This window comes from Budorcas taxicolor, chromosome 21 (genome assembly GCF_023091745.1).
Source record: "Budorcas taxicolor isolate Tak-1 chromosome 21, Takin1.1, whole genome shotgun sequence".
Lineage (NCBI taxonomy): Eukaryota > Metazoa > Chordata > Mammalia > Artiodactyla > Bovidae > Budorcas > Budorcas taxicolor.
This window is the reverse complement of record NC_068930.1, coordinates 58,531,750-58,549,724: the sequence shown is the minus strand read 5'-3', so window position 1 is coordinate 58,549,724 and position 17,975 is coordinate 58,531,750. Positions and strand designations below refer to the sequence as shown.

Genomic DNA, 17,975 nt, shown 5'->3' with positions numbered 1-17,975 from the left:
CATGTGACATTGACTTTGGGACAGTGTGTCAGGCAGACATTGAAAGGGCTTCAAGAAGACTGTTAGCAGAATCCTGATAGACATCAGAGAAAGTGTCAATAAGGGCTGAAAAGAAAGAAAGAAAAATGTTATTGGAAGCTTGAGGAAAGGAGACATGACACCATCTGTGTCATGGCAGATGGTTTAGCAAATGTGATAATGTGGAGAATTAGAAAATATATTTAATGAACCAATGGATCTGGCCTAGGAGATTTCCATGCAGAATGTTGAAGATGTCAACTGTTTTTTGTTTATATACATTTAGACTATGTATCATAAGCTATGAGTAGACAAAGCTGTACTAAAGAAGGAGTTATTCAATTTTCAAATAGAATTTAGCGAAATAGTGTAGAACAAGATCTGAAAGTTAAATGATTTCTTATCCTTAGCTTCTCCAGTAAGATCAAGTCCAAGGCCTGTTAGAAAAGCATGAACTCAAGATAGGGAAGAAGCTGAGGATGTCATTGTTATATCTTTTAAGAGTTTAGAAACAGATAAAAGGTCTTGAAAAGTTCTTATGCAATTATAAACAATAAACAATTGTTTAAACAAACAAATGTTAGACAATAAGCTTCTAAGAATCAAACAACAAGGCCTCTAAGACTACTAAGGACCCTGTCCCACTGTAGCCTCACAGGGAGCTCCAGGTAGAGAAGAACTTATCTTGAAGGTGTTTGTGTCTTTATCTAATGGTATAAATTACAATTGACACACACAAAAAAACTCCATAAAGTTTTCATAGTAATTATTTCTCTGGAAAAAAAAAATAGACTGTACAAAATGAAAAGTATATTTTGGATCCTCAAACTTCTGTGGATGAGAAGCAGGCTGAATAGGCTGCTAAGCTGCAAAAATGGGACAGCTCTACGGAGAAGGAAGAATGACTTAAAGGGCAAAGCCAAGAACTCAGAAGGAAGAGCTAAAAATCATGGAAAGCCATTTCCAGAGAGCAGGATTTGGCCCTGGTCACGAACTGGTATCACATAGCCAACTGGATTTTAGAATTTCAATGGATTGAGTGACTTCCAATGGATTGGTGGCTTAAATGGATGCTTATTATAATTATCCTATGCTTATTGTACCACTATATATTTTTTCTTAATATATGTATTTTATTGAAGTATAGTTGACTTACAATGTTTCCAGTGCACAGCAAGGTGATTCAGGTATACATATACACATATATTATTTTTGAAGTTATTCTCTATTATAGGTTATTACAAGATATTAACTATAGTTCCCTGTGCTATACAGTAAAACTTTGTTGCTTGTTGCATATGTATTTTTTAAAATTAGAAATCTAGCATTCTATTCATCCTAAGTTTCAAACAAGTAGAATCAAAATGTCATAAATTTTTTAGTTAGGCAAAACTTCATAAGCTTTCTAAAATATATATATTATGCATGTTATTTATATATGTGTATGCAAAAGCTTTTCTACTATGGTTGATAAAGGTCTGAGAAAGATCATCAAAAAAAAAAAAGAGGAAACAGAGAAATTGGAAAACATAAACTAGATGAAATAGCACCCGTGAATATGAAATAGAAAAAATGAAACAAACTAGATAAAAGTAAAAGGTCATCATATAGTCCAGTTGTTTTTAAACATGGTCTGCTCATTAGAAATATATTTAAAACTTTGGTGAAAAAAGAGCAATACCTGGGCATTTGTATTTTTCAAAAAATTCTAAGATAATTCTGATATGCATCTGGATTTTAAAAAGTGATTACAGGATTTTCTATTAAATGGTAGTTTTGGTGATATACAATTCTGTTATTTTTGTTGACCAATCCTGATACAATGGTATTAAATGAGTAATAGTTACATAATCACAATAGTAAAAGAAAGTTATCAGTTTTCACAATCAATAGCCAGGCACAAAAAGATAATTACAATTGCAAGTCATAATGGGAACATGATTAACCTAACAGTATAAAATAATTACACACAATTTGGGGGATGAAGCAGAGTGATGTGGTAAGCGGAAATACGTACATGCACATGTTTTCATCTGCCCAGCCAGCCTATGTCTTTTGAAGTGAAGTGAAGTTGCTCAGTTGTGTTGGACTCTGCGACCCCGGGGACTATAGCTTACTAGGCTCCTCCATCCTCGGGATTTTCGAGGCAAGAATGCTGGAGTTGGTTGCCATTTCCTTCTCCAGAGGATCTTCCCATCCGGATTGAACCCAGGTTTCCTGCATTGTAGGCAGACACTTTACCATCTGAGCCACCAATGTCTTGTCTTTTAGTTGGTGCATTTAATCTATGCAAATACGAATTAAATCTATTTAATTTAATGTAATTATCAATGTGTATGATCCTGTTATCATTTTCTTAATTGTTTTGGGTTTATTTCCTACAGGTCTTTTCCTTCTCTTGTGTTTCCTGCCTAGAGAAGTAAAAGTTCCTTTAGCATTCATTGTGTGGTAGTGAATGGTTTGGTGGTGCTAAATTCTCTTAACTTTTGCTTGTCTGAAAAGCTTTTGATTTCTCCATCAAATCTGAAGGACAGTCTTGCTGGGTAGAGTATTCTTGGTTGTAGGTTCTTCCCTTTCATCACTTTAAATATATTATGCCATTTCCTTCCGGCTTGTAGAGTTTCTATTGAGAAATCAGCTGATAACCTGATGGGGGTTCCCTTGTATTTTATCTGTCATTTTTCCCTTATTGTTTTTAATATTTTATCTTGTTTTTAATTTTGGTCAGTTTGATTACTATGTGTCCCAATGTTTTCCTCCTTGGGTTTATCCTGCCTGGGATTCTCTGTGCTTCCTGGACTTGGCTGACTATTTCCCTCTCCCATATTAGGGAAGTTCTAAGCTATTAACTCTCCAAATATTGTCTCAGGTCCTATCTCTCTCTGTTTTCCTTCTGGGACCCCTATAATGCAAGTGTTGGTGTGTTTAAAGTCCCAGAGGTCTCAGGCATTTTTCTGTGTTTTTTTCTTGTCCCTTCATCTGGGACATAACTTTCTGCTTTTTAATCCTGATTATCTTTCTGGAATGTGGTTTTTGTTCTAGCTGCTGTGGGACTGTCTTGCTTCTTCTGTCTGCCCTTTGATGGAGGAGGCTAAAGACTTGTGTAATCTTCCTATTGGAGGGACTGGGAAAAACTGGGTTTGCTCTGGTGGGCAGAGCCTTACTCAGTAAAACTTTAATCCAATTATCTGCTGATGGGTGGGGTTGCACTCCCTCCCTGATAGTTGTTTGGCCTGAGGTGATCCCGCCTCAAAATTCTCAAAAGCCAGGCTTCAGCAATACTTGAACCATGAACTTCCAAATGTTCAAGCTGGTTTTAGAAAAGGTAGAGGAACCAGAGATCAAATTGCCAATATTCGCTGGATCATCGAAAGAGCAAGAGAGTTTCAGAAAAACATCTATTTCTGCTTTATTGACTATGCCAAAGCCTTTGACTGTGTGGATCACAATAAACTGTGGAAAATTCTGAAAGTGATGGGAATACCAGACCACCTGACCTGCCTCTTGAGAAACCTATATGCATGTCAGGAAGCGACAGTTAGAACTGGACATGGAACAACACACTGGTTCCAAATAGGAAAAGGAGTACATCAAGGCTGTGTATTGTCACCCTGCTTATTTAACTTATATGCAGAGTACATCATGAGAAATGCTGAGCTGGAATCAAGATTGCCAGTAGAAATATCAATAACCTCAGATATGCAGATGACACCACCCTTATGGCAGAAAGTACAGAATGTTAGGCAGGGTGGTCAGCTCAATGAGGTGCATAACAGCGCCGGGGACCTGAGTCATGTTTCCTGTTTTCTTGAAGAACATTCCTTAACCAAATAAGGAAAATTTTCTATATGTGATAGCATAAGGAAGGCATTGCATGAGCTCATTCTGCCTGTCCAATCAGGTATCGCCAAGTACCCTGTAACTGAGACAAAGAACTGACTGTATATAAACCGCCATACTGCTTTGTTCGAGGCTCTCGTCTGATTCCGCTGCGTCGGATGAGGCTTGAGCCCTAGCGCGCTAGAAATAAAAATTCCCTTCTTGCCTTTGCATTACCATGGTGGACTTGTTCACTCTCTCGGTTGGTTTGGAGATACGGGCTCGGTGCATAACATTTGGGGGCTCGTCCGGGATCTCTGGCCTACCGGGGAGGACAACTCTCCTGGTAGAAGGGAGTAATCTCGTTAGGAGTTGAGAGCTCTGAGCACCTGTGCTAGCAGTGCAGAGGCCTAGATTAAGTCCGGGGCCCAGTATCGTACTGGGGAGGCATCTAGGTGTAAGGTGAAGAGGCAAGCCCAGTGTAAGGCTGGGTCCCTGGTAGCGAACCGGGAGGGCAGCTGGCATTGAGGACGTCCTGACGGTAAGACACTTGCAAGTAGAGAAGGGGTCTCTAGTGCTATTAAGGAGACTGAAAGTAATATTGAGAGTTGGAATCTGTTTGTTGTGTCATTTTTGTGACTCTGTGTGCCGGCACTGTCTGTGTGAGTCTTGTTGTCATTGTCCGTGTTCTCTGTACCCATGGGGCAATCTACTTCTACTCCGCTGTCTCTGATGATTGACCATTTTTCTGATTTTAAGTCTAGAGCTCAGAATCTTTCGTTACTGGTAAAGAAGAGCAAACTGGTGACTTTCTGTTCCGCCGAGTGGCCCACCTTTGACGTTGGATGGCCACAAGAGGGAACCTTCAATCCCCAAATTATCCAGGCAGTTAAAGAGAGGGTGCTTACCCCTAGTCCTGCCGGGCATCCAGACCAGACTCCCTACCAGACTCCCTACATTCTGGTCTGGCAGGATCTAGTGAGAAACCCGCCGGAATGGCTTAAACACTTTGTTCTCGCTCCTTCTAAACCTCCTAAACCTCCCCGTCCCTCTTCCCCAACTCCAACCTCGCTAAACACACAGGTGCTAGTCATGAAAGCTTCTGCAGAAAAAGAAGAAAAACAGGACAAAAAACGACCTAAGCTGGTGTTCCAGGAATCTTCTTCTCTGTATCCTAATCTGATTGACCTGGAAACCGAGTTGTTCCCACCCCCGTACGCAGATCCACATCCGCCCTTGCTTCCACAGGTTCCACAAGTTTCATTGGGAGAAGCCCGGAGGAGGGCCGAGCCCTCGGCTCCTCCTAGAGAAGGGGGCCCTGCCCAGGGAACTCAGGGAAGAGCAAGGGAAATGGCCAGCGCAGCGGAAGAAGAAGGCCCGGAAATTCCCTCCTCCACTGTTCACGAGTTTCCGGTCCGGGCGGGGCCAGCCAGAGAGGGTGGGGAATGGACATATCAGTATTGGCCCTTTGCCACTAGTGTTTTGTACAATTGGAAGACTCAAACTCCCTCTTTCTCTGAGAAACCGCAGGGTCTTATTGATCTTTTAGAATCTATCCTCTTTACTCACAACCCCACTTGGGATGATTGTCAGCAACTGTTACAGGTACTTTTTACTACAGAAGAGCGCGAACAGATCCTGTCAGAAGCCCGGAAAAATGTGCCAGGGGTGGATGGGAGGCCCACAATACAGCCTCACCTCATTGAAGAGGGGTTCCCCTTGGTGCGACCCAACTGGGACTTCGAATGTGCTGAAGGTAGGGAGCGTCTCCGAGTGTACCGCCAGACTCTCGTGGCTGGCCTTAGAGCGGCCGCCAGAAAGCCAACTAATTTGGCCAAGGTAAATTCAGTGAGGCAAGAGCCAAATGAGAGCCCGGCAGCCTTCCTTGAAAGGATAATGGAAGCTTTTAGACAGTATACTCCTATGGACCCACAGGCAGATGAGTCTCGAGCAGCAGTTATGCTAGCATTTGTGAATCAGGCAGCCCCCGATATTAGGAGAAAGTTACAAAAGATAGAGCGGCTGGGTGACCAGTCCCTGCAAGATCTAGTGAGGGCAGCAGAGAGAGTTTTCAATCATAGAGAGACCCCAGAGGAGAGAGAGGACCGCATTAGAAGGGAAGAAAGAGAATTTAGAGCTGAAGAAAACCGTAAGAACCAAAAAGAGCTGGCTCAGATATTTTTCACCGGAATTGAAAACAAAAATAGGTTCCAAAAAGGGAAAAAGCTAGACTCAAAGACTGAGGAAAAACCTGCAAGGCGCAAGCTTGAAAAAAACCAATGTGCGTTTTGTAAGGAGATTGGACATTGGAAAGATAAATGCCCCAAGAAAAACCTAAAAGAGGGGCCCAAAAATCCCAAGAACGAGACTCGCTCTCCTGACCGTCATATCCTCTATGCGGGTGAGGATAGTGACTAGGGGGGTCAGGGCTCGACGCCCCTCCCTGAGTCCTGGGTAACTATAAATGTGGAGGGGAAACCGGTTGGCTTCATGGTGGATACAGGAGCTCAATACTCAGTCTTAAACCAAAGAGATGGACCCACGTCTAAGAAAAGTAGCTGGGTGTAGGGAGCAACCGGGACTAAGCGATATGGATGGACTACAAAACGGCATGTGAACTTGGGGCCCCACCAAGTGACCCATTCCTTTCTGGTGATACCTGAGTGTCCAGCACCCTTGCTGGGAAGAGATTTACTGTCTAAAGTAAATGCCCAAGTTCATTTCGACCACAGGCAAGTGTCAGTTTTAGATGGAATCGGGCATCCTCTTCAGGTCTTGTCTCTGGCATTAAAGGATGAATACAGACTGTACTTGCCAGAGGCCCCAGCGACAATAAGTCCCGAAGTACAGCCATGGTTCGGAGATACCCCCAGGCCTGGGCTGAAACAGCAGGAATGGGACTGGCCAAACAGAGGCCCCCTATTATTGTGGAACTGAAATCCAGTGCCACACCGGTGAGAGTGCGGCAGTATCCCATGAGTCAAGAGGCTCGGCAAGGAATTACTCCTCACATACAATGCCTCATAGACGCTGGGGTCTTGAGAAAGTGCCGGTCCCCATGGAACACTCCCCTGCTTCCCATAAAGAAGCCTGGGGGAACTGATTTTAGACCGGTTCAAGACCTGCGAGAAGTCAACGAACGGGTGAGTGACATTCATCCTATGGTTCCTAACCCTTATACATTGCTAAGCAGCTTGCCACCAAGCTATGTTTGGTATACTGTTTTAGGTTTAAAAGATGCCTTTTTCAGTCTGCCTCTTGCCCTTGCAAGCCAAGAGATCTTTGCCTTCGAATGGTAGGAAGACAGTGTTCAGACTCCTGTGCTGCTGATGTGGACTCGCTTACCACAGGGTTTCAAAAACTCACCCACGTTGTTTAACGAGGCCTTGGATGAAGACCTCCGTGAGTATCGGGTTGAACACCCTACCATTGTTTTATTACAATATGTTGATGACCTTATGCTGGCAGCGACTATGGAAAAAGAGTGCCAAGAGGCAACAGGTGACCTTCTCCAAACCTTGGGGACTTTAGGTTACAGGGCCGGTGCCAAAAAGGCCCAGATTGCCAAGCAAGAGGTTACATACCTCGGTTATAAGATAAAACAGGGCCAGAGGTGGCTAACACAGGCTATGAAAGAAACCATCCTCCAGATCCCTGAGCCAGCCAACCCTAGACAAGTGAGAGAATTTCTGGGAACTGTGGGATATTGCCAATTATGGATCTTGGGGTTTGCAGAAAAGGCCAGGCCCCTGTATGAAGGGACCAAAGAAAACAAAGACTGGAAATGGGCTGAGTCAATGAAAGCGGCCTTTCAGGAGCTCAGGCGTGCCTTGCTGGAAGCTCCTGCCCTTGCCCTTCCTGACCCATCTAAGCCTTTCCAATTATTAATAGATGAAAGGCGAGGGATAGGAAAGGGGTACTAACACAGAAGTGGGGACCTTGGAAATGTCCCATAGCTTACCTTTCCAAGAAATTGGACAGTGGCAGCCGGATGGCCACCTTGCCTCCGAATCATCGCGGCCACTGAAAAAGATGGCCGCTCCTAGTCCATGATGCTGATAAGCTGACTTATGGACAGAGACTCCTGGTCTACACTCCTCATGCTATAGAGAGAGTTCTGAAACAACCCCCAGGTAAATGGATTTCCAATGCCCGCTTGACACACTACCAGGCCCTGCTACTTGACACCTCACGGATTCATTTTCAAACGCCCTGCACTCTAAACCTGGCTACTCTTTTGCCCAATCCGGAGGGGGATAGCCCCCTCCACGATTGCAATGAGATACTGGCCAGGGTAACGGCAATACGGAAGGACTTAACAGATACGCCACTGGATAACAGTGAGCTAATATGTTTTACAGATGGAAGCAGTTATGTAAAAGATGGACAGAGACGGGCGGGGGCTGCAGTGGTAGATGATTCTGGACGGACGATATGGGCGGAGACTCTTTCCCCAGACACCTCAGCACAAAGAGCAGAGTTAATTGCCCTGATTCAAGCATTAGAGAGAGCTCAAGGAAAAAGAATAACTATTTTTACTGACAGTTGCTATGCTTTTGGCACGGTACACATCCAGGGCCTGATATATCGGGAACGGGGGTTTTTGACAGCTGAAGGAAAAGAGATTAAAAACTTGCCAGAAATCTGTTGACTTCTGGAGGCTGTGCAGTTGCCTCGGGCTGTGTCAATAGTACATGTACCTGGACATCAAAAAAGGGACAGTCCCACGGCACGAGGAAATCGTGCCGCAGATCTGGCGGCTCGAAAAGCAGCTAATGAAGATTTCATCGCTCCGGTGTTGGCGATCGGACTTCCACCCCCAGGTATGGGAACTTTGCCCCCAACCCCTGAGTATTCATCCACAGACCTTGCCTGGATCCAGGAACGTCCCAACCTCCAACAAGAAGAGGATGGATGGTACTGAGACTCCGATGGTTACTTGATACTCCCTGCTCAGTTGGGACGGCAACTGTGCGAGCATCTACACTCGTCTACTCATCTGGGAGAGAAAAAAGACTCTGATGCTTTTTCAAACTGTGCGCCTGCAATTCCCCCGGCACCAAAAAACTGTGAAGAACATAGTACATGCTTGTAAGGCATGTCAACAGATGAGGCCAGGAAAGAGGCAACACGCAGGACTGAGGTATCGGGGAGAAGGGCCAGGGCAACACTGGGAAATAGATTTCACCGAGGTAAGGCCAGGCAAGTATGGTTACCGGTACTTGTTAGTGTTGGTAGATACCTTCTCAGGGTGGGTGGAAGCTTTTCCTACTAAGGGAGAAACTGCAATGGTAGTGGCTAAAAAGATTTTAGAAGAAATAGTTCCCAGGTTTGGCCTGCCGGTGACTGTTGGCTCTGATAATGGACCTGCTTTTGTGAGCCAAATAGTTCAGAGCCTTGCCTGGGCTCTAGGGACCAAATGGAAATTACATTGTGAATACAGTCCACAGAGCTCGGGGCAAGTTGAAAGAATGAATCGGACCCTAAAAGAAACTTTAACTAAATTGGCTATAGAGACTGGTGGGGACTGGGTGACTCTCCTTCCCTTCGCCCTCTTTCGCGCACGTAATACTCCTTATCAGCTTAATCTGACCCCATTTGAAATTCTGTATGGGCGACCTCCCCCTGTATGTCCAATATTTGAAGGAAAGAAACTTCCACCTCCTACTTTGGGACAATTCCAGGAGGCTTTGATGGCTTTGGGCAAAGTGCGTTCTTGCATCTGGAAACTGCTCCGGGAAATACATGAGGGTCAAAACAAGGGGACTATCCCCTCACATAACATCAGCCCCAGAGATTGGGTGTGGGTCAAAAGGCACCACACCAAGGCACTAGAACCTAAATGGAAGGGTCCTTATGTTGTTCTTCTTACCACCCCAACTGCCCTAAAGGTCGAGGGTATCGGGCCTTGGGTGCATTGCAACCACGTACGCCCAGCTACTTCAGCAGAGCAGGAAGACGCTAAAAAAGAATGGGAAGCATCTCTGCACCCGTCCAACCCCCTGAGGCTGAAGCTCCGGCGTCGTCGACAGGACCAAGGCAACTCGTCTGGACCATCTTATGGATGACCATGTTACTCTGCTCCGAAGCTGCCAGCGTGAACCCACACCAACCCGTCAAAATCACCTGGAAACTGCAAAATGGACTAACACGTGAGATGCTTAACTCCACCACCGCAATACATCCACCAAATACTTGGTGGCCAGACTTATACTCTGACCTTAAGCCGGTGGTAAATGTACCTTGGAAAAGGGGCTACCTCTGGAATCACGCATTCTGGGCATGTCCAGGTGCACCCAGGCACAACTGGAAGATCTGTGGGGGGGGGATACAGGACTCTTATTGTAAATCTTGGGACTGCGTAACTTCTAATGATGGGTCGGAGACTCCAGGGTATAGACGGTGGGATGTAGGAAATCGGGACTTGCTTAACTTCTCATTTGTAAGACCTGTACCTCCGTACTCTGATTGGGAAAAGGATCATAACTTTGCCCAGGTAAAAATAAGGTTTAACATTGACAAAGCAAAAAAAGAGAAGGCCTGGGTCAATGGGATATCATGGGGACTTCAGACCAGAAATGACCTGACTACTTATAATGGGATCATTGTTGTGAGTCAAGTTTTAGAACCAGTACAAATGTATAGTATCGGTCCAAACCCCGTTGAACAGGTCCATGCAACTCTCTACCCGACAACCTCCCTACCTACATCCCAAGGACCAAGAAAAGACCCAGAGACTGGCCCCCTTGCTAAACTTGGACAAACAGATCCACTATGGAAATTAGTAAAGGCAGCTTATGCTACCTTAAAACAAACCCATCCTGAGGCAACTAAATCCTGTTGGTTATGTTACAACTTAATTCCCCCTTATTACGAGGCAGTAGGCCTCAACGCCTTTTACGACCTGGCCAACGGCACCGATCCTCCCCAGTGTCGATGGGGAGAACGAAAAGTGGGCCTTACAATGAGAGAAGTGTGGGGAAAGGGACTATGTATGGGCAAAGTGCCGCCAGACAGATCCTCACTGTGTGCCCTTACTGTTGAACTCATGAGTTTGCTGGTAGCCAGGTGGTCAGTTCCACAGATGGGAGGATGGTGGGTGTGCTCTCACACTGGGTTGACTCTCTGTGTACATAGGTCTATTTTTGATCCTAAAAAATAATTTTGTGTTATGGTGGCTGTGATACCAAAGATACTGTATCGACCAGAAGAAGCTGTATATGATTATTGGGCCCACAAATTGACTCTTAATCAACAAGAAAGAGCTTATAAAGTTAAGAGAGAGCCCATTACTGCCATAACCATAGCAACTATGTTCGGTCTGGGAATAGCCGGGGCCGGAACTGGAATAACAGCTTTGTCCATGCAAAGTCAAGGATTTAACTCTTTAAGAGCAGCCATAGATGAAGACATCACTCGTATAGAACAGTCTATTAGTCATTTAGAGTCTTCTTTAACTTCCCTGTCTGAAGTAGTTTTGCAAAATAGAAGAGGGCTAGATCTGCTATTTTTGCAACAGGGGGGACTTTGTGCTGCCCTAGGAGAAGAATGTTGTTTTTATGCAGACCATACTGGAATAGTTAGGGAATCCATGGCCAAAGTGAGAGAGGGGCTAGCCCAGCGTAAACGAGAGCGTGAGGCTCAACAGGGATGGTTTGAGTCCTGGTTTCAACAATCCCTCTGGCTGACTACTTTAATCTCTACCTTGCTAGGACCCCTGATAATCCTTCTAATAATGCTTACGTTCGGCCCTTGTATTATCAATAGACTTGTAGCCTTTGTAAAAGAGCACATTAATACAGTACAGCTGTTCGTGCTTCGGCAGCAATATCAAACAGCATCTCAGGACCCAGAGGAGGATTCCTCTGTATGATCTAAGAACAGGGGGGAATGTTAGGCAGGGTGGTCGGCTCAATGAGGTGCATAACAGCACCGGGGACCTGAGTCATGTTTCCTGTTTTCTTGAAGAACATTCCTTAACCAAATAAGGAAAATTTTCTATATGTGATAGCATAAGGAAGGCGTTGCATGAGCTCATTCTGCCTGTCCAATCAGGTATCGCCAAGTACCCTGTAACTGAGACAAAGAACTGACTGTATATAAACCGCCATACTGCTTTGTTTGAGGCTCTCGTCTGATTCCGCTGCGTCGGATGAGGCTTGAGCCCTAGCGCGCTAGAAATAAAAATTCCCTTCTTGCCTTTGCATTACCATGGTGGACTTGTTCACTCTCTTGGTTGGTTTGGAGATATGGGCTCGGTGTATAACACAGAAAAACTAAAGAGCCTCTTGATGAAAGTGAAAGAGGAGAGTGAAAAAGTTGGCTTAAAGCTCAACATTCAGAAAACGAAGATCATGGCATCAGGTCCCATCACTTCATGGGAAATAGATGGGGAAACAGTGGAAACAGTGTCAGACTTTATTTTGGGGGGTTCCAAAATCACTGCAGATGGTGATTGCAGCCATGAAATTAAAAGACACTTACTCCTTGGAAGGAAAGTTATGACCAACCTAGATAGTATATTCAAAAGCAGAGACATTACTTTGCCCACTAAGGTCCATCTAGTCAAGGCTATGGTTTTTCCTGTGGTCATGTATGGATGTGAGAGTTGGACTGTGAAGAAAGCTGAGTGCCGAAGAATTGATGCTTTTGAACTGTGGTGTTGGAGAAGACTCTTGAGAGTCCCTTGGACTGCAAGGAGATCCAACCAGTCCATTCTAAAGGAGATCAGTTCTGGGTGTTCATTGGAAGGAGTGATGCTGGAGCTGAAACTCTGATACTTTGGCCACCTCATGCGAAGAGTTGACTCACTGGAAAAGACCCTGATGCTGGGAGGGATTGGGGATGGGAGGAGAAGGGGAAGACAGAGGATGAGATGGCTGGATGGCATCATCGACTCGATGGATGTGAGTCTGAGTGAACTCCGGGAGTTGGTGATGGACAGGGAGGCCTGGCATGCTGCAATTCATGGGGTTGCAAAGAGTTGGACACGACTGAGTGACTGAACTGAACTGAACTGAACTGATCCAGCCCTGGGGTCTCTGGGCTCTATGGCAATCTCCATAGGTTGTTAATGGCAATATCCAAGACGTCTTGTGCCAAGGGGGACCTTCCAAGACTGTTGCTGCCTGTGCCTCCGTCCCTGTGGTGAGCTCCTGCTGACCAAGCCTCCACAGGAGACCCTCCAACACTAGCGGGTAGTTTTGGTTCAGTCTCCTGTGGAGTCACTGCTCCCTTCTTCTTGGTCCTGATACAGTTTGAAATTTTGTTTGTGCCCCCCCGAGACTGGAGTCTCTGTTTCCCTCAGTCTTATGGAAGTCCTGCAGTGAAATCCCCCTGGCTTTCGAAGTCATATTCCCTGGGAATTCCCAGTCCTTTTGTCAGATCCCTAGGCTGGGAAGCCTGACATCGGGGTTCAGAATTTTCACAACAGTGCGAGAACTTCTTTGGTATTATTGTTCTCCAGTTTGTAGGTCACTTACCCAGTGGTTATGGGATTTGATTTTATCATTATTGTGCCCCTCCAATGCGTGATTGCCCACTGTAGTCTTGCTTTGGGTTCTTTGTCTTTGGACATGGAGTTATGTTTTGATGGTAGGTTCCAGCATCCTCCTGTTCAATGGTTGTTCAACAGCTAGTTGTGATTTTGGTGCTATTTCCACCACTGTATTTTGGATATGTGTAGGGTAGATAACTTGTCTCTTTACTTTGCAGGTTTTCATATCAAGATCTGAACACAGGAAACAGCGTGGAGCCTCATCCATGCTTGGGCTTGATTAAGGATCAGGGCCTAGACTGTGAACCTAGCTTGATGCCGCAGTTCAGTCGCTCAGTCATGTCCGACTCTTTGCGACCCCACAAATCATAGCACAGGCCTCCCTGTCCGTCACCAACTCCCGGAGTCTACCCAAAGCCATGTCCATCGAGTCAGTGATGCCATCCAGCCATCTCATCCTCTGTTGTTCCCTTCTCCTTCTGCCCCCAATCCTTCCCAGCATTAGGGTCTTTTCCAATGAGTCAACTCTTCACATGAAGTGGCCAAAGTATTGGAGTTTCAGCTTCAACATCAGTCCTTCCAATGAACACCCAGGACTGATCTCCTTTAGAATGGACTGGTTGGATCTCCTTGCAGTCCAAGGGACTCTCAACAGTCTTCTCCAACACCACAGTTCATAAGCATCAATTCTTCGGTGCTCAGCTTTCTTCACAGTCCAACTCTTACATCCATCCATACATGACCACTGGAAAAACTATAGCCTTGACTAGACAGACCTTTGTTGGCAAAGTAATGTCTCTGCTTTTGAGTATGCTATCTAGGTTGGTCATAACTTTCCTTCTAAGGAGTAAGTGTCTTTTAATTTCATGGCTGCAATCACCATCTGCAGTGATTTTGGAACCCCCTAAAATAAAATCTGACACTGTTTCCACTGTTTCCCCATCTATTTCCCATGAAGTGATGGGACCTGATGCCATGATCTTCGTTTTCTGAATGTTGAGCTTTAAGCCAACTTTTTCACTCTCCTCTTTCACTTTCATCAAGAGGCTCTTTAGTTTTTCTGCACTTTCTGCCATAAGGGTGGTGCCATCTGCATATCTGAGGTTACTGATATTTTCCCTGGCAATCTGGATTCCAGCTTGTGCTTCTTGCAGCCCAGCATTTCTCATGATGTACTCTGCATAGAAGTTAAATAAGCAGGGTGACAATATACAGCCTTGACATACTCCTTTTCCTATTGGGGTGAGGCTTTTGGAGAATCTTGGGAAAAGGTGAATACATATTGAAGGAGGGAAGAATATAAATACTTTTTAGCCAAAGAGAAGACAGTGGCAATTTAAAATTGTTTCCACAAATTCTTTGGCATTTCTCCCATCTAGAGGTCTATGTTCTTTCTCATTGAAATGCATGAGCTTGTGATTGCTTCAACTGATAGGATAGGGCAGAATTAATGCTTTGTGAATTCTGGGTCTAGGTCATAAAAGACAATGTAGATCTATCTAATTTGCTAAAATTCTTGCTCCTTACTTATCATTGCTAACCTTAGAAAGACCTGCTATCCAGGTTGGCCTTTGACTAGCATCTGGAAATTAGGATTTCAGGAGGTCTTCCCTAACTGATGAGGACCACCCTAACTTATAAGAGTGGCTCATTGTGCCTAAACTGTGTAAACAATGATGGTTAATGCTGAACACTTGCTTTCCTTCTGGGAATCTGGAATTTTGGATTGTGCTAGGCAGTGTGCTATGTGACTACTTCCCAATAAAAACCTTTGGCACTGAGTCTCTAGTGAGATTCTTTGGTAGATAACATTTCTCACATATTACCATAACCTGTTACCAGAAAAGTTAAGCAAGTCCTTTGACTCTAATGGGGGAGGTCTCTTGGAAACTTGTTCTGATTTCCTCCAAACTTTGCCTCGTACATCATTTTCCTTTGCTAATTTTGCTTAAAATCTTTATACTATAAGAAGTCATTACCATCAGTATGGTTATGCTGAATCCTGTGAGTCCTCCTGGCAAATCATTGAACCTGGAGGTGGTCTTGGGGACTCAACACAATAAGCCTTAACACTGGATAGACTGATTCCTCCCACTTTATTCTTTTACAAAAATAAGTTTTCAAGGCTATTTTAGGTCCTGTGCCTTTCTGCACAAATTTTAGAATATGCTTGTCTGTGTCTACTAAAAAACTAAATGCATTTTGATAGAAATTTAATTAAATCTATTGATCAATTTGGGAAGAATTGACATCTTTACTACATTTAATCTTACAGTCCATGAACACAGTATGACTCCTATTTATTTAGATCTTCTTTAATTTCTTTCATCAGTCTTTTGTAATTTTCGAGATACTAATTCATACACATTTTGTTAGATTTATACTTAAGTAACTGGTTTCCTTTGAAGGAATTGTAAATGGTAATAATTAAAATTTGAGTTTCTACATGTTTATGGTTAGTATGAAGCTTGTTTTTAAATTATTTTTACATTTTTAAAAAGTATTTTCAAGGTGCTATAAGATTATCTTTTAGGACAAGATTAGCCCTACTCCTAATACAGCTCTACTCCAGTATTTTTATGAGGTCTCTAGTGAATGCTTCAGGATTTTTAGTAAGGTCTCTCCACTCTGGAGATCAGAATTCAAACAGCTCCCAGACTTGGAGTAGTAGTTCTTTGTGAAGCTTCATAGATTCTGTGTGTGTGTGTGCATGCATACACCTTAATATTAATACTTGGCAGACGTCTAGATCTTTCTCTCTGGGCAGCTTGCTTCTCTTTCTGGTATTTTGTCTCACAACTTCCAGCAACTTTGTAAATTATACCTAGTAAAGCTGGAAAAAAGATAGCATTAATAGTCAGATATTATATCCATTGATTTCTTATACCTTCCTCCTTACTCTGCTGATGAGATCCCTCTACTTAATTTTTTTTAATCGACATATAATTGACATAAAGGGCTTCCTAGGTGGCTTAGTGGTGAAGAATCCACCTGCCAATACAGGAGGCGTGGGTTCAATCCTTGGGCCAGGAAGATCCCCTGGAGAAAGAAATGGCAACCCCCTCCTGTATTCCTGCCTGGGAAATCCCATAGACAAAGGAACCTGGCGGACTATAGTCCATGGTATCCAAAAGAGTCAGACACGACTTAGAGACTAAGCGTGTATACATACACACAATTGCCAAAAAACATTATATTATTTTTAAATACATAACATAATGGGCTTTCCCTAGTGGCTCAGATGGTAAAGAATCTGCCTGCAATGAAGGAGACCTGGGTTCGATCCCTGGGTCAGGAAGATCCCCTGTAGGAGGGCAGGGCAACCCACTCCAGTATTCTTGCCTGGAGAATCACCATGGACAGAGGAGTCTGGCGGGCTACAGTCCACAGAGGTGTAAAGAGTCAGACATGACTGAAGCAATTTAGCATGCACACACACACACATATAACATAATGTTTGGTATTTATATATATTGCAAAATGATCACCACGATAGTCTAGTTAATATCCATCACTATATATAGTTACAAATTTGATTTCCCTTTCCTTAATATTTCAAGAGTGGAAGCAGGACTGAAAATACTTCCTCATCAGTCTTTAATCCTAGAAGATGTGGCCTGAGAGTATGATTATGGTCAAGCTCTAGAAATTACCTGATTACTGCTTGATGCCTCTGTGGTAATCTGTCTTCTGATTTTATATCCAAGGTGATCCCAGTGATGATACATGATCACTAGTTTCTCTTTTTATTTGAAATCCTTAGAGGGGTCTTCTTTTAGGATATGATAATATGAAACAGCATAATTTCCCACAACTGTTCAGGACATAAAGACTGTAGAACAACTCTCCCTTGACATAACATATAAATTATCCTGTGGAGATGATTGGCCTAAACTTTGTTGTACCATGCTGTCATAGTGCAAGTTTCAAATGAGTATATTCAGATATAAAGGAATCATTGTGTGTGTGTGTTTAGTTGCTCAGTCATGTCTGACTCTTTTGTAGCCCCATGGACTGTAGCCTGCCAGGCTCCTCTGTCCATGGGATTTTCCAGGCAAGGATACTGGTATGAGTGCCCATTTCCTTCTCCAAGGGATCTTCCTGATCCAGGGATCAAACCCACATTTCCTGCTTGGCAGGCAGATTCTTTACAACTGCACCACCAGGGAAGCCCCCAAAGAATCATTACAACATTACAAATGGTTGAAAAGTGCCTTGACTGTCCCACCACGTTGCCTCAGAGGATTGTCCAGGGTCTTCTGGCCAGAGGTTTCCTATATCACTAACTTGAAACTGAGACTTTGATGTCAGGGTTTTTAAAAGATGTTGGGACTTCCCTGGTAGTCCAGTGGTTAAGACTTTGCCTTCCAATGTACCGGGTGTGGGTTTGGTCCCTGGTCAGGGAGCTAAGATCCCACATGCCTTGAGCCCAAAAAGCCAAAAATAAAACAGAAACAGTATTGGAACAAATTCAATAATGACTTTAAAAATGATCCACATAAAAAAAAATCTTAAAAAAAACTTTTACTTTGTACTTGCTAAAATAGATTAGATTACAACTTGTACAAGTACAGATGTAAAAGGACAGAGATGTAAAGAGATGTAGGAACACGACTTGGCTTTGTGTGCCATTTAACACAGA

At 43.8% G+C, this 17,975-nt stretch overlaps 1 protein-coding gene across 1 annotated transcript; it reads left to right on the top strand.

Annotated features, from left to right (window-relative positions):
• Positions 1–4,929: 4,929 nt before the first annotated feature.
• LOC128066497 (uncharacterized) lies at positions 4,930–9,770 on the top strand (the record flags this gene model as incomplete). Its single annotated transcript, XM_052659536.1, is given in 7 exon segments — positions 4,930–5,250; positions 5,296–6,691; positions 6,694–7,743; positions 7,746–7,815; positions 7,817–7,871; positions 7,874–8,632; positions 9,003–9,770. Coding segments are annotated over 7 exon segments (4,419 nt in total), but the record flags the coding sequence as incomplete, so codon positions are not given.
• Between the last annotated feature and the right edge of the window lie 8,205 nt (positions 9,771–17,975).